Source organism: Gavialis gangeticus, unplaced genomic scaffold (genome assembly GCF_001723915.1).
Source record: "Gavialis gangeticus isolate Ggan-Ray unplaced genomic scaffold, GavGan_comp1, whole genome shotgun sequence".
In the NCBI taxonomy this organism is placed as follows: Eukaryota; Metazoa; Chordata; order Crocodylia; family Gavialidae; genus Gavialis; species Gavialis gangeticus.
Genome location: NW_017729024.1, coordinates 126,687,804 through 126,710,462, shown reverse-complemented (window position 1 = coordinate 126,710,462; position 22,659 = coordinate 126,687,804). Strand labels below are relative to the sequence as shown.

General features: G+C 40.9%; 1 protein-coding gene across 6 annotated transcripts in view; it reads right to left on the bottom strand.

Annotated features, from left to right (window-relative positions):
- The window catches only part of ARHGEF28 (Rho guanine nucleotide exchange factor 28), a 269,125-nt gene that overhangs the window by 20,565 nt on the left and 225,901 nt on the right, over positions 1 to 22,659 (bottom strand). For all 6 annotated transcript variants that reach the window (XM_019517681.1, XM_019517684.1, XM_019517682.1 and 3 more), the window contains one exon: positions 19,767 to 20,067. In XM_019517681.1, coding sequence (XP_019373226.1) covers positions 19,767 to 20,067 — 301 coding nt within the window. The remainder of the gene's footprint in view (positions 1 to 19,766; positions 20,068 to 22,659) is intronic.

Genomic DNA, 22,659 nt, shown 5'->3' with positions numbered 1-22,659 from the left:
TCCTCTATTCCATTTGAATTTTAAGCAATGCATTTTTTGCTGTTCAAATTTCCACAGATGCATCCAATATTTGAAGATATTTCATGAACACCACACCATGGCCAGTAAAGTTAAGTCCCAACACTGAGCTATTTTACACACTGCCCTACCGTGACAAGCTGAGCAAGTCTGGCTCCCAATGATGTCTGTGGGTCTTGAGGGCACTCAGCATATGTTAAACATCCTGTTGCATCAGGCCAGGCAAGCCCCTTTCTACTTCAAACATTTCTCAATTCAAATTACTAGTGTCACTGCACATAACTAACTACCTTGTTACTCTAGGAGCTGGTACCAAACCAAGTGTTACTTTTGAAGCAATGCTAACCCTGCAAAAGCAAACGCTCTGGAAGGATGATATGGATAGGTCCAGAGTCATGGTCCCAACTTCAGCAGCATGTTGCCCTAAAAGGCTAGTTGAGGCCTCTCTTGACAAATATGAGCCAATGATAACTTAGGGTATTTTGCTGCATCCACCAGCTCAAACTTCTTGGATATACACTTTTCATCTAGCAGTATTGCTAACTCTTACACATAAGGCCAAATCTTCACCTGTACCAAGTTTCCTATGTGCAGAACTGAAGAAAGGAAAGCCAAAAAATCTGCTTCATCAGAAGCCAACTGGTCAGATTCTAATCTAATTCAACTACTCTTCTCCACCTCCATATTAGGATGTGTTGGAGGGATAACTGCTAGGAATGATCTAACCTGGAGTATCCCTTCAACTACTCATCCTTCATTGGGGATCATTTTATTAGCCTACCTTCCTTTCTTCCCAGCCTTCCCTGTTGAAGAGCTGGCCTTTATGTTTAAATAAGACTATGAGATTATTCAACCATAATTTTTAATTTCGCAACTCAAAAAAGTCAGAAGGTGTTTCAATAACTGCTGTGCTCTAAGACCAAAAATCGTTACATAAAGCCAGAAGGATCTGCAGCATTAAAAGTAAATCAAATAAGCTGTCTGTATGAAAAAGTATACCAATAGAAGGCAAAGTCTAAACTGGGTATAAGCAGGTTCAACTTCAATAAATGTTTCTGAAACAAATGCTGAGGAGCCATAAATGGTGATTTAATAAAGACAGAACTTAGCTGGGAGAGAAATGAGCATAAATGACAAAGTAATGAAAGGATGCAGTGTATGTACAAACATGAGGGGCTGGAATGCAAACATAGCTAGGAAAACAGCTAACAGCAAGCTGTAAGATAAACTGGCTCCCACTTCCTGGCCTCTTCATATCAATTAAATGCCACAGTTTTACTCTATTCACCCCTTCTTCCAGTAGGTCAGAAACCAGACCCAAACCCCTGATCATGGAGCTCAGGGACCAAGCACCAGCTCAACCCTCCACCAGGCCACAATTCACAAAGGAAGCTTTTTATCTTCTCTTCCCTCTAGCAAGGAGAGGGGCCTCACTGGGGAAAGACCTTCTACCACTCGCCTCTGACTGGCCTGGGTTCCCTGCTCCTGACTGGAGTCTCCCATCTATGTAAGACTTCCTGTTTCCTAGGAAAGCTGTCTGGACAATGAGGCTCTTTCTGTCTTTGGAGCCTCTGCTGTTTTTCTGCCTTTGTGCCTTGATACTAGAACTGACCACCTGTTGCTGACCCTGCTTGAACTTTGACCTTTGCATCATGTTTTGGATTGTTGGAACTTGATTCTTGCAGGTATCAGACCCAGCTTGCTCCTTGACTATGCCCTGTCTAGTGTTTAGGCTCTGGCTTAGACACTGACCTTCTGGTTTTGACCCCAGTTACCTCTTTGACCTTGGTTAACAGCTTCAGCAAACCAGCCAGGCTACCTACACCTTGGTATGTGATAAGATAGGTATCAAGTATTCAGATACCATAGTGATAATTACAGGGAAGACAAATATGGGTAGGGATTACCAGAAGTATAAAAGCAGCTAGGTACCCAGGACAGCTGTGATACATGGAGGCAGTGGTGACCTCTGGCTGACTGTGCTGCTGGTGTGGATGTGTGGCTGCAGTGGCAGATGTTATTCTTCTGCCACCAGCCCTCCAAGTTGGCACCCAAGCTAATGCCCTAATAACCCTGCCTTAGTTATGCTACTGAGAGTTGTTCTCTAATTTCTTAGCAATATAATACCCCATGGCTAAGGACAGACATTAAAAAAGCCTAAGCCTGAATTGATTCAATCTTTGCAGGTTAGTCTAACCTGACTAGGCTGAACAGGTTTGCAACTGAAAGGACATTTCCTTTAGACTGAAGAAATGCAGACACGTGCCTGCAGTGGCTCAGGCTAGAAGCTGGGGGGTGCTAGAGCAGCCCTCCCTTTCCTTCTACAGTGCTGAGCTATGAGGGGTGTGTGTCCAGGCCCTGGCAGGACTCTCTGATTAGGGAGGGGTTTCCCCCCAACCCTTGCTGCTCCTGACCAGCCCAGCAGGGAGTTGATGACACAGTGTTTATCATCTCTAACTCAATGTTTATCAGCCCATCAAGAAAACAAAAACCTCTCTCATTAGCTCAAACTCTTCTTAAACAACTTTTTCCAAGGAAGAAATGGAGGGACATTACCAGCTACCTGATGATTAGCTCCAAAAAGCCCTAAGTGGACACTGTCCTGTCTGCCTTACATAGACACCTGTCAGCATTAGCTAGCATACCATGTCCTGACTACAGTCCAGGCTCTGGGAGAGGAGATGGGGGAATCCCTGCTTGAGCAGGGAGTTGGGGGGAGGGGGACACAGCTGTACCTGCTGTCTCTGCCAGAACTCTAGCTAGAGAGCAGAGGGGTGGGGACAGCCCAGCTCTCTGGAGCAGAGAGCCCCACCCAGGGCTGCAAAGTATCTAGGATGCTGGGGGACTCTGGTTTAAGTTAAACCAGGCAGGGGTCTGGGACAGACATTGCATAAACCAGTTTTTGAGCTAAATCAGTTAAGTCTGATACTACATTCAACAAGGTTTATCTCAAACCAGTTTCAGCCATTTTGCAACTGGTTTATGTATACTGAACATCTGTTCTGTTATGGGTTTAAACCAGTTTCTGATCCCTTAAACTGGCTTATGTGTAATGCCTGTCCCTAGCCTGTGTGAAACAGAAAGGCTTCCAAGTGTCTCCATCACCTGGACCTTACTTTACACTTTCTTCTTAGCCTTTTCAGGAAGCACAAGATTCACATCAGAGGATTGCGGGTCCATGGATCAGGTAGAGAATTCTTTACCAACCCCAAACCAGCCAATCCCATGTTTCCACCTGATTTGGACAGAACCAGTTGACACACTGAATGGGTTACTATGAACTTTACAATTACTTGGCTTGAGTCAGGATTTGACCATGTTGGCAAAATAAAATTTCATGAAATTAAGATTTATTTCAGCTGCTTCTAGCATCAAATATTAAAATAAAAACATGAAACCTCACTCTTATTCCTTTGAAACTAATAAATGGTTTTTCTCATGTACAAAAAAGTGTCAGTCTTTTCTACCCTTTGCATCTGGATGGGCAAATAACACATCAAGTTCAGTCCAAAGCCATTTCAAATGGCAGAAACAACATATTTAGTCTCCAAACCAAAACTCATATATAAAGCAAAGTATTAGCAAGTGCCTATAGTGTTGAGCATAAAAGAACAGAGACTGAGACTTTCAGAGGAGTCAAGCACTCATAATTCCATTATGTTCATTTGAAAATTACAGTCTGCATTGGTTTTGCTACTCTCCTTGTTGGCTGCTGTCCATTTATCAAAGCATCTGAGTGCCTCCTACATTAAATCAGCAGCAGCAACAAAGTCCCAAATGGATTTCAGCGGTCTCTGGCTCTTCTCCCTTTTCAGGATGAAGACTGTGTGAAGCATGCATGTATTTATTTATTTATTATGTGCTAAAGTTATTCTCAGTAGTAAATGGCTTGCCATATTAAGGCACAATTGTGGATGCGAGGGCAGTGTGAAATGTGTTGCATCATGGGGATGCCAGAAAGCAATGCCTTGTGAGGAGTGCAGGGGGAACACAATTCCTAGGCCAGTCTTTGACAGACCATGGAATAGGGCTATTTCTGCTGTACAGAGAGGTGGGTTGGGGCTATGACTCCCCTTCAGATTTAACTGGATACTAATGCAGCTGCTAAAGGCAGAATCTTGTGCTCTGGGATGCAAGCATGGAGGCAGGAAGAATTTTTGCTCTCGTCTCCCTCTCTCCCCCTTGCCCATTCATAAAGGTCTTGACACAACTGGGCCAGAGTGTCTGTCATTACTTCAACTGCCAATCAATTATAAGTTTACACTTTACATTGGAAACTGAAATTATTAAAATTTTCACTAACCCATCCAGGAAAAATGTTGACCCTCATGCTACTGATGAAAGATTTAGTTAAGCAGCTTTGGATCAAATTCTTTGATAGTACAAATAAGAGCAAATCCACTGATTTCATTGGAGTAGCATTTACAGGAATCTTCACAGTGCTGTTGATTCTTGAGATTCTTGTGTTTTTCTTGAAATCCCAAGTTTTTTAACACATCTGATTAAGAAGTAATCTCAGCTTTCATTAGAAACATGTTTGTGGGCTTCCTGACAGCCAAGAAAACCTTGAAAATTGGAATCTTAAAGGCCCCAAAAACAGAAAGCAAAAAGAACCCAAATAACCAATTTAAAAGTCTCAGAATTCTTGAAAGCCTGATTCATGATACTGTAAAATCCTTACTGCTGGAAGTATTGAAATGTGGCTCCTCATTTTTATCGACAGTCACCTGAATTATCAAGTAATTCAAGTCTGGGGGGGGGAAACAAAAACAGCCTAAGAGGCTGCCTAGCTTTTAGAGAGGTTGTTCTTCCACTCAACTTTGCTTTGACATTATTTAAAACATTGTAATGTGACTCCCAAACCAGGCAAAGGAATTAGGGCTGTGCAAAATTTTGCCGACCGTTTCGTTTCAACATTGTTTCGACCAATTTTAAGGTCAAAACAGCAAAACTGAAAGAAAACAAAAGCCCCTGAAATAGCCTCAAAACAAAACAAGGCTGGTCAAAACATTCTGAAAGTCAAAATGTTTCGACCATAGGCTGGGGATGGGAAGTCAGTCCAGTTGGGCTGACTTCCCATTCTGGCACAAGATCTGGTAGGGGGTGGCAAGGCAGCCCAGCTAGGCTGCTTCCTTGACCCTCGTGCTAGATTGCACCAGGGCAGGTAGCAGCCCAGCTGGGTTGCTTCTCCAACCCCTGTGCTAGATCGTGCCGGGGGCAGGAGGCAGCCCAGTTGGGGGTCGGGGAACATGAGGGTTGGGGAAGCAGCTCAGCTGGGTGATCTAGCACTGGAGATGGGAAGCCAGCCCAGCTGGTCTGACTTCCCATCCCCACCAAAACTCGAAACAGCCTTTCTGTTTCAATGGAACAGAACAGCTGTTTCGACTCAAAATGAAATTCAAGACTAAACACTGTTCCGTCAAACCGTCGAAGCTCAAGGCAAAACAGAATGGTGCCATTTTGCACAGCCCTAAAAGGAATGTTCTTTGACACTCCAGAAAGCCTTGCATCTTCTTATATCACTGTTTGTGGTGGCTGCATTGAAGAGGCCTACAAGACAATATTGTTATATTAAAGAAATTCAACTCAGTCAGTTTTTACTTTAACAGGGAAAACAAACACTTGCTTATAAAATATTCTGACTTTATTTGTTTAATTTGGGAATCTAAAAAAGATACCCATTCAAGGTCACCAACTCCTTAAACATGTTATTAACAATCCAATGGAATCCCAGCAGAATTAAATATGAAATTAGCCAACCAAACACCAATAAAACTCTTTGGTGAGCAATGAGCATTACCAATTATTTATTTATGTTTTTTGTAAAGAACCTCAAATTCAGAGACTGCTGCCTGCCAGTGAATCCTGAACCTTTGGCTCACATACGCAAGTCTCGACCACTTTACCTAAGAGGACTACTTACGGCTAAAATTATTTAATTTTGCTTTTTTTATCCTGCAGATGGATGTGTCAATAATTGTGCTGATGTTAAGGCACACAGCTTTGAAAACCTTTCACCCCATACTGTTTTCACTCTGTACCAAAATAAGAGATTTTAAAACAGGCCTTACTTGAAAAATATACCCCGTCTGTGCAGTGGGTATAGGGACTCACCTCACTGGAGTCTACTGCCTACCAACTATCTGCTATTGCTTATTACTATTTTTTTTATGTATGAATTCCCTATTAGGCAGTCTCTGTGTTATGATCTGAACCTTTAGATGGCCAATCACAGAAATACACATGGTTCAACAGGTATTCCACCAACAATGAACATGTTTTATTGACCTGCTTCTTTTATGGCTCATTAAACACAGCTGCACTTAAATGATCAAGAGAAAATCATCATAAAAATGAGAACACATTTTACAGAGGAGGCTAACAAAGAATATGATGGCTTGTATATACAAGGATTTTCTTCACTCATCACAGTAACCATACTGTGCCAGCACACCATATACACAGCTGCTTTAGAAAGCAAAAAAGTGTTTTATCCAACTAATAAAATGAAAGAGACAGGTGAGTACCTGAGATGGAATTTTGCCAGAGTACTTAAGTTAGGACAAATTGCAATTTCCATAGCAAAACAAACCTTTGAACAGTGTTTCCCAAACTACAGAAAGCTGAAGAAACCTATTGCACCCTCTCAGCCAGACTGCTGTTTGTGACAGACCTACACAGCTCAGGGTGCCTGTCCCCCACCCCCAGCTACTGTTTGGCACTGCATAGACAATATGGTGCATAGATCTTCCTCTCTCTCTCTCTTTTTTTATACACAGGTCACATCTACACATGTACTTTAATGTGCAGTAGCCTATGTGCATTAAAGCATCACATCAAAAATGGTGCTAATAAGCTAATGTGCAGTAGAATCAGTCTACTGTGCACTAAAAAGGCATTTGCTTTTGCACTGCACAATAGGGCAGTCTAATGTGCCTTTATGTAGTACCTCATATTAGAGGTACTAAACTTAATGCACAGTAGCAAAAGTGCATTAATGAATGTGTAGATGTGCCCACACACCATCAAACAGTGAACTATTCAACAATGCTAGTATTTAAAGTATCATCACTAGCATCTAAATTAGCTTCTGTAAAAATGGAGAGGACTGTTTATACCTCAGAATTTTACTGGTGATTTCAGACTATGAATTCAGTTAGACATTGCAGCACACTTAAATTGTTGTGCTTTGAAGGTTTTTTCCTGCAATTGTAATAACTAGAGAGTTACTTTAAAAAAGCTTAAGCAGAATTTGTGGAGAACAACTAGGTAATGCCCCTACCTTCCAGCTAGTATTCACACACCTTTCAATGCCCATACTTTGAAAACACTACTTTAGAATAGTAGTTTTCAAATTATGGGTGCTTTTTACACTGTTACAATAGTACTTATAATTCTGGGTTATGGATAATGAAAAAATAACACTAAGTCACTATAACCACACTATACTCTCTATAACAAACTACAAGCTACTGCAGAAGAACATAAAATCATAAGTGCTATACTGGGTCAGACTAATAGTCCATCTAGTTCAGTATCCTGTCACCAACAGTGACAGGGGTGGTTTCTAATAAGAGGGATTGAACAGGATCTCTCTGGAGTGATCTATTCCCTACTTATTATCTCCCTGGCATCCACCATTATAGGTTTAGAGAGGCCAGATGAAACATCTCCAACCATTCAATAGCCATTAATAGACCTGTCATCAATTCATTTATCCAGCCCCTTCTTGAAAGGCTACGTTATCAGCCTCTTCCACCTCCCCTGCCAGTGATTTCCATATGTTAACTACATACTACATTAAAAAAGAACTTTTTCTTGTTAGTTTTAAATCTGTCACTACTAATTTCAGCACATTCCCCTTACTTCTAGTACTCTGGGACCTGCAGTTTCCTGCCCATTGGTCCACACCTTTCATGACTTTATAGACCTTTGTTATATCCCCCCTCAGCCTTATCCTTTCCTAACTGAAAAATCTTAGCCTTTTTAGTTTCTCCTGGTATGGCAACCCAGTACCCTGATCATTTTGGTTCCCTTTCTCTGTACCTTTTCTAATTTTACTACATCCTTGTTGAGATGTGGGGAAAAGAACTGCAAATGTATTCAAGATGTTGATTTGTATAATGGCAGAAGTGTTCATTATTTTTCTTCCATTTCTATACCCCCCTCTTTCTTTTGCTTTCCCATTCCCTCCTAATATGTACCCAGTAGAAAATAGGTATGTTCCCAGAAGTACACATACCCCCAGTTTGAGAAGCACAGCCCTGGAACAATAAATGGTCACCTTCATTACCAATGCAGAAGAATATTTTCAGTAGCTAAAATAATTTGTAGTGCTTGTTTTAAATCCATTATGTGCTTATCTAACCCTTTCACTGGGGAAACTGTTTATCACCATAGGAAAAGCAGGGAAAGCATTAAGTGTGAGCATCTGATAAAAGTCTCTAAATCTGATGCTCATAGTGATGGTTGCGCTCCACTGAGATCAACAAACAGGGAACTGCTCCCTTTTTCTTGCCTGGATATGAGTGATCCAGGCTGTTACATTAATGTGGCTGTTTTTTACTTCTCTTTGTTTATGAGTTAGAGTTGGCAAAAAAGCATGAACTGATGTTTTTGCTTTTGCTAGCTACTGAAAGTAACCCACAACAGTGCCCCTATGTGCTATTGCCTTGATCCTGCTTTTGCTGCAGCTATAAACCTTGTCTTCTGGCTTCCTTACTTTGGCAAAATGGGAACACAAAGAAGCCTCTTGAGTCCAGTCTTCTGTTTCTGCATTTATCCAAGGATTCCCTAAAAATCCATTTCAAACCTCATAAACTACAAGGCACAAAAGCAGATACACCAGGAACACCTTACAACATGGATGAAAGCAAACAGAAACAGTGCAATGACTGATAATTGGTTACTATGGTGGAGCACTAAGGTCCACGCTACAAAGGAAGGCAACCTTCCCTTTCCTTCTTCCCCTCACCAACTCAACTCCGGCCTTGCCAATCTGATCTAGGGGAAAAATTATGATCTCAAGCACAAGTGCAAGACTCAAGAACCTCTGAGTTTTCCAAGTACCAGCAGAAGCACTGGTGTACCCCACAGTCAAACACACTCACAGCCTTAGTTGTAGTCAATGTACCAATGTTTCAGGGGAAGAGAAAGGGACGGGGGAAAACAAAAGCTACTGACATTCATGAGGTGGGGGAAAATTCTTCCGGCCCCATAGATGACCAGCAAAAGCCCCAGCGCACTGGAACTCTACTGCAACTCTTCTTGAATGCTAGCTCTCTTGATCCCATTTGATGATACTGCCGCCTTCTTTCCCATCGTAGAAAGTGCTACCACGTTGCCCATATCCTCAAACTATTGTGATGCTTCTGCATTCATTCCCAAGTTCCATTCAAAATTGCTTTCCTTGTTTTTAAGAAAATGGAGTAACTTTAACTCTTAGCTTTAGATCTTTTACTCTCTAGCCCCCTCAGCAGTGTCTGTGCTTCTCTAGCCTATTCTTTAGTACAAGATGCTTCTGTTCTGCAGTTCCTGACAACTGGAGTAAACTTCCTACAACTCTCTCCCTTAAATTAAAAAAAGAAATGCTGAAATACCATCTTTTCCACATTTCCAAGATAGCAATTTTTTCTTGCTGTCCACTACACATTATTTAATTCTAACAACATGAACATTTTTACAGTAAAACTTCATTTATTCTCATTAGCATTTTAAGTTGGGGGTGGTGATGAACAAACTTCCAGAGAGGACTAGATGAATTCAACATGGCTATTTTTTAGGATACCAATCTACTGAATAAAGCTAAACAGAACAACATACACACACCATCAATAACTGCCTCCCTTCACTGCAGGTTAGAAAGGCCTCTGTTTTCTATAACCTGATAATGAAGAAAGCCAGATATTCCATGAAACCCCTGGGAATTTCATTACTTCCCATATACTTTATATTTGAAAGGTACTCAGATTTTACAGCAAAGGATAGAAGTAAGAGATGGACAGATAATCTGCTTGTTCCTTCTTTTCAAAATGTAGTAAATCACAAAGTGTTTCTCTTGGTCAAAGGGAGTCATTATTTATTCATATTTCTGCCTTGCATCTATTTTGGTTTCTAAGCACACTATAGCATTTATATAAAATTATTTCAACAGAATAAGAAAAGAAGGCATCTAACTAGGCCTGTAATCACAGATCCCATTATATAAGAAAAATACAATATAATATCTTCTGAGGTTTCAAAATCAGTGAAATTCTATTGTATTGGAACTTTGTTTCCTAAGAGATTACTTCTTCCCCCAAGATATAGCATAGGCACTGAGCTCAAGAGAACTCCCAAGCTGAAACCCCTTCACAATAAACAGACAGGAGCTGCTTGGCAGGGTGGTCTTTTGAGAGGGAGTTCTGTTGTTTCCCAGCCCCTGTCTGGTTCATCAAAGCACCGATCTCTTGGCACAACCACATGCTCTATCTAGATAATGATCCTTATTTTTTAAAACCCAAATGGTCATATCCTTTCAACTTTGCACATACTAATCCCACTGCTTTTGAAGTCCATTTCATTGAGGTTCATGGAACCACATGTGTGAGTAAAATGAGAAAAGTTTGGCCATTATCCTCTTTCTCTGTACGAAATACACCACTAAGTATGATGTGCACAATTATATGAAATGTCAGTGGTAAATCAGATGAAGGAAATAGCCAATCTTAACGTTGCTCTTCCAGAAAAGTATAACGCTTTAAAAAAAATCTCTCTAACTAATGAAACCTTTACACAACAAGACATTGCTAACTGAAAAGAGTACAATTATATAGGAAATTATGTATTTACATTAGCCACTATTATAAAAACAACACATCATTAACTCCTTTAATTGTAGGACTATGTAATACCACTTCATGCACTGTGGTTACATGCAGTAACTAGATAAATATAACTAATAAGAAAATTATTTACAGAAGTGCAGTCCCTAAAATGTCAGGGCCCAAAAGCAAGTACTGGCTGAAATGTGCTAATTGCAGATGACATATAATGACATATTTTTCACTTTGGTATTACACTGTCATGTGACTTAATCCCTTTTGCCATCTGCTTTAAACAAATGGCAATGTTATTCCCAGGAGAAAAACATACTTCCCCCATGATTCGCTTCCACCAAGTGTCCTGCAAGCATTGCTTTCTTGCAGCTGAATACAAAACTTTGTGCTCTGTGGTATGAGGCAAAACTGAAACTTACTGTCACCATTTAGAGTTAAGAAAGATTTTATTCAGCCTGAAAGTATCTGCCTGCCATTTGTAGCTGTGCAATGTTAACTGGCAGTAAGGAAACAAGATGTTCTTTCAGATTTCTGCATTTCTTCAGTTGTTTGAATTGCAAGCATGTTTTGATCAGTGTGCATCTCAAATGTACACGTAAGCTAGGCCTGTCTAACTTCTGATTGGTCAGGGACTGCACCCTGCATGCGTCACACAAGCCGAGGTCACACACCTCACAGGCTGCAACAATGCAAGCCAACAGGCCCCTTTCCCAACTGTACCATGTGCACTGGTAGGAAGGTAGGAGCCTGGGAGTCGCAAATTAAACGCTCATAGGCTACATGCAGCGCACAGGCTGCCAACTGGACAGTCCTCATGTGGGAAGTCATCCACACTGAGGATACTGGGAATACATGAAGAACAGAGAGACAAACTACTTATCTTGGAGTTAAGGAAATGTTGTCAACTAGGCATCTAATTAATTATAAAAAGAGTTAAAAGTAGTTTGAAAAGTAGTCTGTTCATGAAACTCTCCTTGTCAAATTGGAGTTTTGCAATCTGTCCCCTCTTTGTACAAGGTTTTTCTCTCCAGTTTTTAATACCTGGATTAAAGACTCAATGAATGGAACTCCCCAGTTGGACACAACAAATAGTAAAAAGTGGCGATATACAAAAGATTGTCAAATGAAACCAACCAAAAATATTTTCCATGCCAACCTAGACCTTGTTTTGTACTTTACTGTAGTTACCCCCTTCAAAAACAGAAGTTCTGTTCACTGTAAACCATACTTAGGTGTAATTAATGTTTTAGTGTGGATACTGACTACTGCACCAGGTGTTTTCCTAATCAGATAATTCAAATGGAATTGTCTCTTTGTTAATGGATTATGTAGTAGAGAGTCAGATAGATACAAGAGGAGTATATACATCAACACAGTGTGGTGTAAAAACAAACTGTCCCTAGATAACTGTCAGGGAATCAGACCAAAATATTTTTAACAGTCTTCCGCTCAGCTGATGAAAGCACCTCTGTCTGACAAAGCACTTTAGCACATGTATCTGAATTATGTCCTGTACAGTGCTTTCCTGAACCTGGCCTTGAGTTGTAGACTGAAACACTGGCTGAAATGGTTTTCTGACTTGGAAATTTTAGAAATCTTCTGTAAATATATTTCCAGAATGCATTTAATACTATGCTATACACAGACTATTTCATCTGATATTTATCCTATGTTTAGTTTTACACAGTCTAATTCCTACAACTTTAATGGAATATGTGAGACCTAACAAATGCATAAGTTTTGTACTGGAAATTTGCATAGGAGTGAATTTTACTGAGAAGGTGATTTGCTTCCTTATGCTACTGCACACAACAATAATCCTGAAAACAACTCTGTTGTCATAAAGACAAGGTTTCCCATCACCTTGTCTGATACCCAAGTAGGTCTACCTTGGTAAAGCGATGAAGATGCCACAGAGATCAGTGTATTTTGTATATACTAAATAATAGAGATAGTATAAACATTCAGTACATCCATTTAAAACTGTCACTGATTACTAAAAAATTGAAATGAAGAGGTCAAGATTTCATCCTTCCCAAAAACATGGGTCAGATGTCAGAACAAAGAATACTAGATCCAAAAAAGGTGTAAAAAGGTGGTTCTATGGATATTTTGTCTTCCACTGGTTTTATAAGTCAACAATTTTAGGCCCATCCCCAAGAAATAATTGCTATATGTTTCAGTATACCATGAAGATCCTTTTAGCTAAGACTGCAAAATTCTGCAGGGGAGAGGGAAAAAAATCTGACCTCTGTCCAGTGCCCATGAGGCATCATTCCTTTAGACTTCAGCAGAATTCCTAGTGACTATCACTTCTGAGCAAAATGCAGTACAGACCCATGAAGTAAAGTACTGTTCATTACTAAGCTTCAAAGAATTTAAATTGAACTGAGGAATCAAAGTTAAGGAATAACTATGTGATGAAAAATCAGTAGGTGCCATTCCAGGCAGATATGCATCCTGCCACGTAAACCAAATGCTGGAATGCAATTTATTTAATTTATTTATACCTACCCTGGCACAAACCCGATTTTTCCTCTTTCAAATTAGCCGAAGTGGCAGTCATCTTCCATGCAGATAATCTAACAACTGTTAGCCTAAAGTATTAATAGATTTTTCTTTTAATCATTTTCTTCCTTCTCCTGACACACCTATTCTAATGAGTGTACAGCAGACAGTGCCAGCTTCAGCTTTGTGGGAACTTGCCCAAGGTCTTTGGTAAAGCTCTTTCCCATCTACACAAAACAATTATTTGTAATGATGTCATTAGCTATGGGAAGATACATTCATCTTACTTTGAAAATAATTATGATTATGCAGTGAAGGAACATAGCTATTTCAGTTGGGTGTATTTACAAAGTTAAATTGTATAGTGGGTAGTACACAGCAGAATATGGTATGAATAGCTTTTTGGTAATGTTTATAGGCATTAAATAGCTTGTTTCTAATAGATTATTTTATCTTATTTTTCAAGGTGTTTTTAAATCCAATACCACTTATTACAGCATCCCTAATGATTCACTGAAAGCAATTACCTAAATACAGTAAACTGTTAAAATATGTTTGGATGGACATGCACCAGTTGCCAAATGTGTCTTGTACATTGCCATTATCCATAAACTATAGGTAAAACTTGTTCAACCAATAACTTCTTCATCTATTTTCCCTTACCACTTGGCAATAATTTTTCTGCATAAAATTATGATAATTTAAAAATGGTTTGCAATACAGCTAGTGAAAAATCTTCATGATTTTTGTATTTTCACGATGGCTGAAAAAAAATGTTTTGCATGACTCCAGTTTTCAACAATTTGCCCTTTCTTCATCCTGACTGGATGATGTTCAGTATTCTTGAGCAGAACTGACTTTAGCCTGAAGAAGTATCAGGAAACATGTACACAAGGTCACAGTTCTCTCTATCTTTGCTAGTCTAGCAAAACAAATGGGGGCGGGGGGGTATCAATACCACTCAGCATGGTTTATATTGCTTCAGCATGGGTGATTTACTTCATTTCCATGTGCTGAGCCATTTGCTTGTGCTTTAGACTGCCATCTGTTTTTCAGGAGAGAAGTTTAAAGTTCTTCTCATTCCGTTCTCTGTGTACAGTAATGCATGATGTATGACCATGCTAGGCCTGAATCATTCACTCATGCAGTGTATGACTGAACTATTAAATACTTTCATCTTCTCCAATACAAATATGTTAATGGAATGTGATATCTATTTTGAGAGTTCACAACACCGTTTGCTCTAGCAACACGTTATAGGGGTTCACAACAACATCTGCACTAGCAATATGGTACAGGGGTTCACAATACTTTTCTGCCAAAAGTACCCATGTCACTTAGGATATTTCTACCTTGCAGCCACTACTGTAACTGCACCGACATAACTGAGCTAGACAGAAACTATCTACCTTGGTTACAGATAGCAACATACCCATGGTAACACAGGAATGAGTACAGGTTAATTGCCTGTGTATTTTACCTAACTTCTAGGGCAGGTATTCTAACTTACGCTGAGGCTGAAAACAGATGTTGTCTTCGAAGCACAATGAACAGTGCCATGACAACTGATCCACTTCACTGATGCCTACAGACGTTGCTGGGGCTGTTGTCCTGCTGGGTCACACCTCTGCTACTCCTGGGGCTTCAGGGGTCCAATCCTGTGTAAAAGCAGCCCTGGGCATCATGCCCCGACTAGTGGTATGTATCTGCAAGCAAAGGAAATCCTCCACTTGCAGATGTGTCTCCTCTGTGTTGGAGAGTGATGGTCTACCCCTTCAAGGGATTTCCACAGTGTGTCTGCATTCAAGGAGTGGGAACTTCCATAGCAGTTCATCTTTTTGCATTTGGAGATGTGCCTCCCATGTTAGGGCATGGCATGAGGCAAGGCAGCCTCACATGCATGCTGAGGGAATCCCTTGGCACAGCTTTTTGCTGGCCTGGCACACCTCGACCTTTCAGGAGAGTCCCATGGAACATATATCACGGTGGTGCTCTCCAACTCCAGCATTTCTGCAAGCGGAGAACCCTACTTGTAGATGCATGCCCCATGTCCAGGTGAGGCACCCCTGGGGCTGATGTCCTGCAGAATGCAGCCCCTGAAGCTCCTGCTTAGGGCAGCTGCAGAATATGGGCAGCCATGGGCTTCCTGAATTCTCCTGCTGTAAGTGAACAGACATTGGGCACAGAAAAGGAGCACAAATTATGACTAGGGTCATCCCAGTCACAATATGTAGGCACTTGTGGTTTGACAAGAGGCTAAGACATCTGTTTGCTCAAGTTTTGTTCTGCTGTAAAAAATGTCATGGGGGCACAAATAAGATGTCTGTTTGCAGCCTGAGTCTCACACTACACCAGCTACACTGCTAGCAGTTCCTGAGTTAGTTTAAAGCTACCACAGGTATATCTATTATGTGAGTTGCAGTCACAGCAGTTGACTGCAATGGAGACATACCCTTTATAAGCCTAAGTGTTTCTCTACTACAGAAACTGAACTAGTTTACCTTAAAATTAGTTTAATTAAATCAGTGCACTTTTGTTTGTGGATTCTTACATAGATTAAGCTTGCAGGTGTGAATTTCCTGACTTGGGCTGACTTAGGATTTATCTAACCTGATATTAAAAAAAAATCACAGTTAGTTAAACCAGAACAACTTTGACCAGGACCCAAGTAATATCGGCAGTTTTGAGAATGTAGTCCTCTTTAATACTTAACTTGAATTCTTTGTTTCACTGTAAAGCACTTTTAAAGACTGGACTACCATGGCTCACCTTGACTCGATAGGGTAAGTAACCATTATTGCTACATGGGAAAGAAATGGTGTTAGGATTAATGCTGTTTCAGCAAAGCTGTGATTGATTCCCTTTCAAAGCATTAAAAAGACACAATTACTTAGTGAAGTTTTCGCCTGAGTAACAACTTCCAAGTTATGCTCCAAGTTTATTAAAAGGATTCAACCTCTGTTTCATCACCAGGTTCTGAACATAATCCCTATACAGTTGGTTGTAGGAACAGAGATTGTTTTGCTCTGCCAGGCAGCAGGCTCACATTCAATTCTCAGCCTACTCTTGCTCTTTGCAGTAGGACAATGCTGGGCAGGAAGAAAATGTGCTCAAAACTGGATTCCTAAATTGTCTGGTGTCACTTGAAACCATAAAGTTAAAAAAACCCTTAGGCCATTTAATCACTTCATCTCCTTGATAGTGCTAGTTCTTAATTCTGTTTATTTAGTGGCTTTTCTGTCCTTCTCAATTCAGTGTTTTAGAAATTGTAATAAATTATAAGAAATGGGAAAATAAAGCCAAGGCTAACATAGAATCACATTGTATCCTAGCTAGTTGCTTCCCTGAACACTTGCTACTTTGGAGTTTATCATTAACATTTATTTAAACCATTTATGAAGGCTGGGGACAGAAATTACACATAAACTGATATAAGTGATCAGAAACTGGTTCAAATCTGTAAACACAACAGAAGTTAGGTGCACATAAACCGCTTTCCATGGCTGAAACTGGTTTAAGAGAAACTTGGATGGATGCAGTAACAGTTTTACCTGATTTAAGTTAAATAAATTTATTTGACTTCTTTCCTAGATCACCTCCAGATTCAAGCTAAGTTGCAGTCCTCCCGCATCCCATGATGTTTTGCACCTCCCCTGCAAACTCCCCCTCACACTGTGGGTGGACTAGATTTGGCCCAAGCTGTCTGTTCCAGCCGAGCAGGAAGGCATGCTCTAGCACCCCCAGCTTCTGGCTTGGGCCACTGCAGGCATGTGGCTGCATTTCTGGAATCAGAAGTGAATGTCTGTTCACTTGCTTATCGGTTTAATCTAAACTAACCTGCAAAGATTGAATCGATTCAGCCTCAGGCTTCTGACTGTCTGTACTTATTCCTATTGTTTAGTCCACAGGGCAGTAACTCAGACTCAAGCTCCTGTAGACTTTACTGGGCTTCAGGTTGCATAATAGTTATATATTAGATAAAAATACTGCTTGCTTGCATTTGCTTGACTAGAGTTAGGAGAAGCAGCAGCAAAGGAAATAGTAACTTCATAGGCAAGAAGAGATAAGGTTGTCAGGGAAAGACAGGTTAAGAAAGGGCAGCTCTGGGTCACCTACAGTGAATTCAGTAGTTTTATGCCAGTTAGATCTAGTTTTATTGCAGGTGCAGTTTATATTGGCAAAATAGGCTGCTTGATAACAAATAAAGTACATCTGCTTACCATATTAGAATTAACGCAGCTTAATATTAATGACTGGATAACATATTAGGTACATCCACATATCTGCTAACCTTATCTGAAAATCTTTACGTAACAAGCTTTTTAAGTCTGGCAAGGTCTGCTGTGGAATTTTTGCTCTTCAGCTTTGAACTTCAGTTCTCACTTTAAGACCAGCAAACAGGCACCAGCCAGGTGTCTGATGAGAGCAGACATTTTGGCCCAGAGATATAAACTGGGCTGCAGTTTGCTGCAGGAAGGAAGGAGGAAACATCAGGCTGAGAGGCTGCTCTGACCAGAGTCAGAAGGTAAGGGCAGGGGCTATGGGGAGGTAACCCCTTATCCTGGGTAAGACATAAAACTGCACCCTGCAGTTTGGAAGGGTGGTCTGGAAATGCCAGGCCAGTTACCTCCCCAATGAAAGGCAGGTTAGGGAGCCTTAATAACCCCAGTCCCACATCCCTGGTGGCATTCTAGTGAGCAGGGGGAGCCCAGGGCTCAGTTAAGGAGCCCCGAGGCACAGCTCAGGCCAGAGGAGGGACCTGGGGCCACAGCCAGGCAGCAGAGCCTGGGGGCATGAAGCAAACCCTGTGCGAGAGGGGCGACAAGTAGTGAGACCCTGAGAGAGGAGCAACGAGCAGAGTGGCCCCATGAGTGTGGGAAAGTGAGGAGGCCCAATGGGGGCATAGTGGCCCGGCAAGGAGCTAGGAGAGAAATAGGCCTACAGTTGTACAATCACTCAGTCAACACTCAGGTGAGAGTGGCGCGGGATACCCAACAGACTGCGCCAGGGCTGACCGAGGCGAGAAGAGCTAAACGCGAGCCAAGTGAGGCCAGGTGGGATGAGTGCAGCTCTGAGAGAGGGCAGTATTAAAGAGGCTGGGTGACAGCCAGCAGAGTGAGTGGGACCCTGGTGACAGCGGGGTAGCATGCAAGTGGTTCTCCAGAACTGTAGCAAAGAGCTACAACTGTATGCCCAGTTTGCTACGGCCATAGGCTGGAGAAGTAACATCAGAGAAACATCTACGAAGCATGGGACCCATGGAGGTGAGGTTGAAGCGGGTATTAGGCCCTTCTCAGAAGGGCGAGTAATGGGTAGCCTCCCGCCTTAGTAACAACTCTCATATTTTTCCATCAAGGCATGGCAAGCAAGTGAAGCAGGCGGTTACCCCAGGAGCAGGGTGGCTGGCGAAGACCTGACGAGGAGGCCACCCTGTTACATTGCTGAACTGCATATCTATACGTGAACCAAGACAAGCCCATCACCTGTTAATGCTTTCTAAGAAATAAGGATTTAGTAAATTTAAGACTAATCTGTGTTTCAGATATTATTAATTTTGCTATCCCTTTAGGCCAATGAGCATTTTATTATTTTTAACCATTGGTTTGATGTAGGACTTTTGTAGAGGTCAACCTTCCTCTGTACTTCTTTCCAGGGGAAAAATTCATGAGCCAGTATCAACTGTCATAATAGAATTTAAATCATCTACTGTTTTCGCTGTATCCAAATAATGTTGCAATTCTGGCAATAAAATGGTAAGCAAGGTCCTATGATGTGAACTACTTGAACTATTTTAACAAACGCATGTTACTTCTTCCTTCTCACTCCCTTAACCTCTAGAAGTTCTTTGTGCTTTTCCTGATTTGGTGCCATTCTCAAAGCATCTTTAATAAGGTCCTGAAGCAAGGTGTCTATTACTAGCATGCACTTGGAGCATCAATTATCAGTTGGACATAATGATTTAAAAGCTGTTCCGACTCAAATCTCAAGTACTGAACATTGAGTCTTTATAAAAGTGGCTATTATAAACTCCCAATAGAAAAAGAAGGTCAAATAGTTCCAAAAAAACCCTAATGTTGAAAAATAATTTTGGATTTACTGCCACTGATTGCATTGATACAGATGCAGGATATCTTTTCAAAAACTTAGTCTACTTTCGTCCGTTCCTCTGACTTTCTTTTCTTTCCTTAATGGAAATAAATTGGCCTATCATTGCCTCTGCAAGATCTATTGTAATGCTAACTCTCCTCAATAACATTAAACTGTGAGGCAGTATCAGCCAGAAGCCCACTGATATACACCCCAACTTGACACCATACAATCATCAATGCATGTTTTTACTACCAAATTGCCTTAATTTTTAGCAATAAACTTACTGAGAGGTGACATATGGCCTGTTAGATATATATGTAAAGTGTTAATTACCATTATTAAATGCATCCTTGTTGATTTTACAGGAGGAGGGTATCTGTTGGTAGGAACTTGTGGATTTCCAAAGTTCATTGGTGACTGCTGATTGACAAGAAATGTCCATCTTGAGGTTCACCTGATTTTCACTAGTCCTTGTTATATCTGAACTTGAAATATTTATCCCATATACACCATCCTGGTAAACTAGAGACGGATTTGAACTGTTGAGACTGTTTAGTGACATCCGTACTAAAGCTTCATTTATGATGAATGTGTTTTCACCACTTAAGCTGTCCGATTGATTGTGGACTACTATCTGCATAAGAAAAAAACAGGGAAAGTATTTATCAACTGCTTCCTCCTCATCCAGTGTTAGATGGCTGCTTCTTATATTGGGGCATCATAACCTGACTGTGAAATTTGTAATGCATACATGCTTTAGAGTACTTTGAACAGATGTTGTAGAAACACACATGGCAGTATTCGTCTCAGCTCCACTCAAAGCACAGGAAAGCAAATTGCTATTTGCCAAATATCAAAGAGCAAAGGGCCAGGGCATAGAAGGTGCAGACATCTTGAGACTCACTGAAATGGCTAAAGGCATGCGACCCTCTTGTAGATGCTGCTGAACTAGCATTAAATTAGCTAGCTTGGGTACCAATGGTATAGTAGCCATGGCAGCACAGATCTTAGTGCAGGCAAGCTATCCAAGCATTCATTTAAGACCACAACAAGGTTTTGTAGTTTATGCTAAACCCTGAGCTCTACAGTTACTCTATATCCAAAATAGCTAGTTCAATGCTAGCTCAGATATCTCCACCCAAGTAGCAATCACACCTTTAGACCATAGTATAGACAAACTTCAGAGCAAGCAAAAATGGTTTCATAGCCGGGTGCAAATTTATAGGAGCTTTTGGAAAGGTATCTTCTTTACAAGCAGTTCCTGGTAGTGGCATTCAACAGACAGGGAGTATTTGTTAGTACCTAAGAATACCACAAGGACAGTTCTGGTTGCCAAGAAGTGAAGTTAAGCCTTAGCCATTGTGGAGTTTCTAGACCTTAGCTCTAGGAATTGGCAGTTTAAAGTTGATATTGGAGGCTGTGTATATTATGTGTGGGTGTTTCCTCCACCACAACCTATTGGTATTTCTCCTGGCCCATAATTGGCTCCTTTTACCACTACACTGATAAGCAATCTTTGTATTATCTCATTAATAAGTTCTGCCAAATGAGACAAAATTTCACTGTAAACTATACTAAGTCTTTGAGTTGTTTTAGTGCTCAGAGGGGATGAGTATCCAGCAAGAATTCATATCAACAGTTTTCATCATAACTGGAGCAAAAGAGAAGATGGATAGCAGAGGCTGTGTCTCATTTCATACTCTGAGCACCAACTGGCACACTGCTCCTCATAGCCCTAGGGGTGGACAAGGGATGGTTCAAGTTCAAATTGAATTTTTCTTGCCAAAACAAAAATTTTTTAAAATAATTTTGTTCTATGTGAAACATTCCATTCAACCCCAAATCAAATGTTTCATCCTTGTGTGTTTGTAAAAAAACAAAAGAAAGAGGAGGAAGTGAAAGAGAAGGAGGATTTGGAATTGGTGCTGCTGCCCTCCTTTTATCCAATATCTTGGGGGCTGGAACATTTACCCAGGATGCATGAAACCCAGGTTCAACTCTCTTTTCCATCTGATGTACACCCCATCTCCCACCTCCCAGGTGTGTGCCCTAACCCCAGGTTACCTGGTACCCTGGTGTAGGTGCTCTTAACTCGTGTCAACACAAAACTGCTTTATATGAATAAGTAAGCATTCACTGGAGTAAAACAGAGGAACCCCAGATCCTGACTGGATTTCCTAACCACCATTGTAGAGAAACATCCATTCTCTTTCACTCTGTCTCAATACATATTTAAAGCATTTTAAACATTAAAGGGCAAATCCTATTTCACTGATTCAACCTCTTAATTGGCACTTAGGCATCAAAGGGTTTAAGTCTGATTCTACTCCCTGCTGCCTGAGTCTCCAAAAAGCTGTTAACCCAGCAATTTATGTGATACATCATTATTTTAACTTTAAGACTTACTCAGAAAAAAGTGGTGAAGAGGAGGAAGAGGGCCCACTCTTCTTACATGTTAACAGTTCTCGAGTTACTCAAGCAAGTTAGAATAGGCTCGCATTTCAGCAACTAATAAGTGGTATAGGATCTGGACCTAAATATTTAAGCAACATTGGGACAGCTCTAAGTTGCACCAACTCATAATGTCCCCCACTTGGGCTAATAAAGGCCCCATTTAGACCATTAAATTGGCATGACTGGCTGGACTCCATGCCTCTTGGCACTGGAGAGTGAAGGGAGGAGGAAGCGAGCCCATTATGCATGCTGTATGACAGCCAGGAATTCCCCACATTAAGAGGAATCCTCAGCTGCTTCCTCAGGACAGAACTATAACAAAGGAGCAGGAGCAGGGGCTGTGGCTGAGGAAAGCCCCTTCAACATTTCTAGAGTTTGCACCTCCACTTGTAGAGATACCGTTTTCCTCTGAAAAACAAAGCATGGAGGGTGCCTCTTGTTGCAGGAAAACATTGCATTCTACTATTTAATGGCAAAGTAGAAGTTGCAGGGCAAAGCTTGGCTCCTTGTGATAGATAACCTTTTTCCTATCCCCTTATGTTTATAACTGAATTTGATTTTTTTATATAATTTCAACAAGCTAAAAATCAATGTTTATTTTTAAGCATCTCTTCCAATTTGTATCGATTTTTATTGATTTAAAATTTTCAGGACTGCCTGAAATTAGGGCTGTGGGGTGGATGGAGTGTCCTACAGAAGTGTGGGGGTCCCCAGTGCACTCAGCAGCAGACCTGGAAGTGGACTAGAAGCACTTCCAGTCCACTTCTGGGTC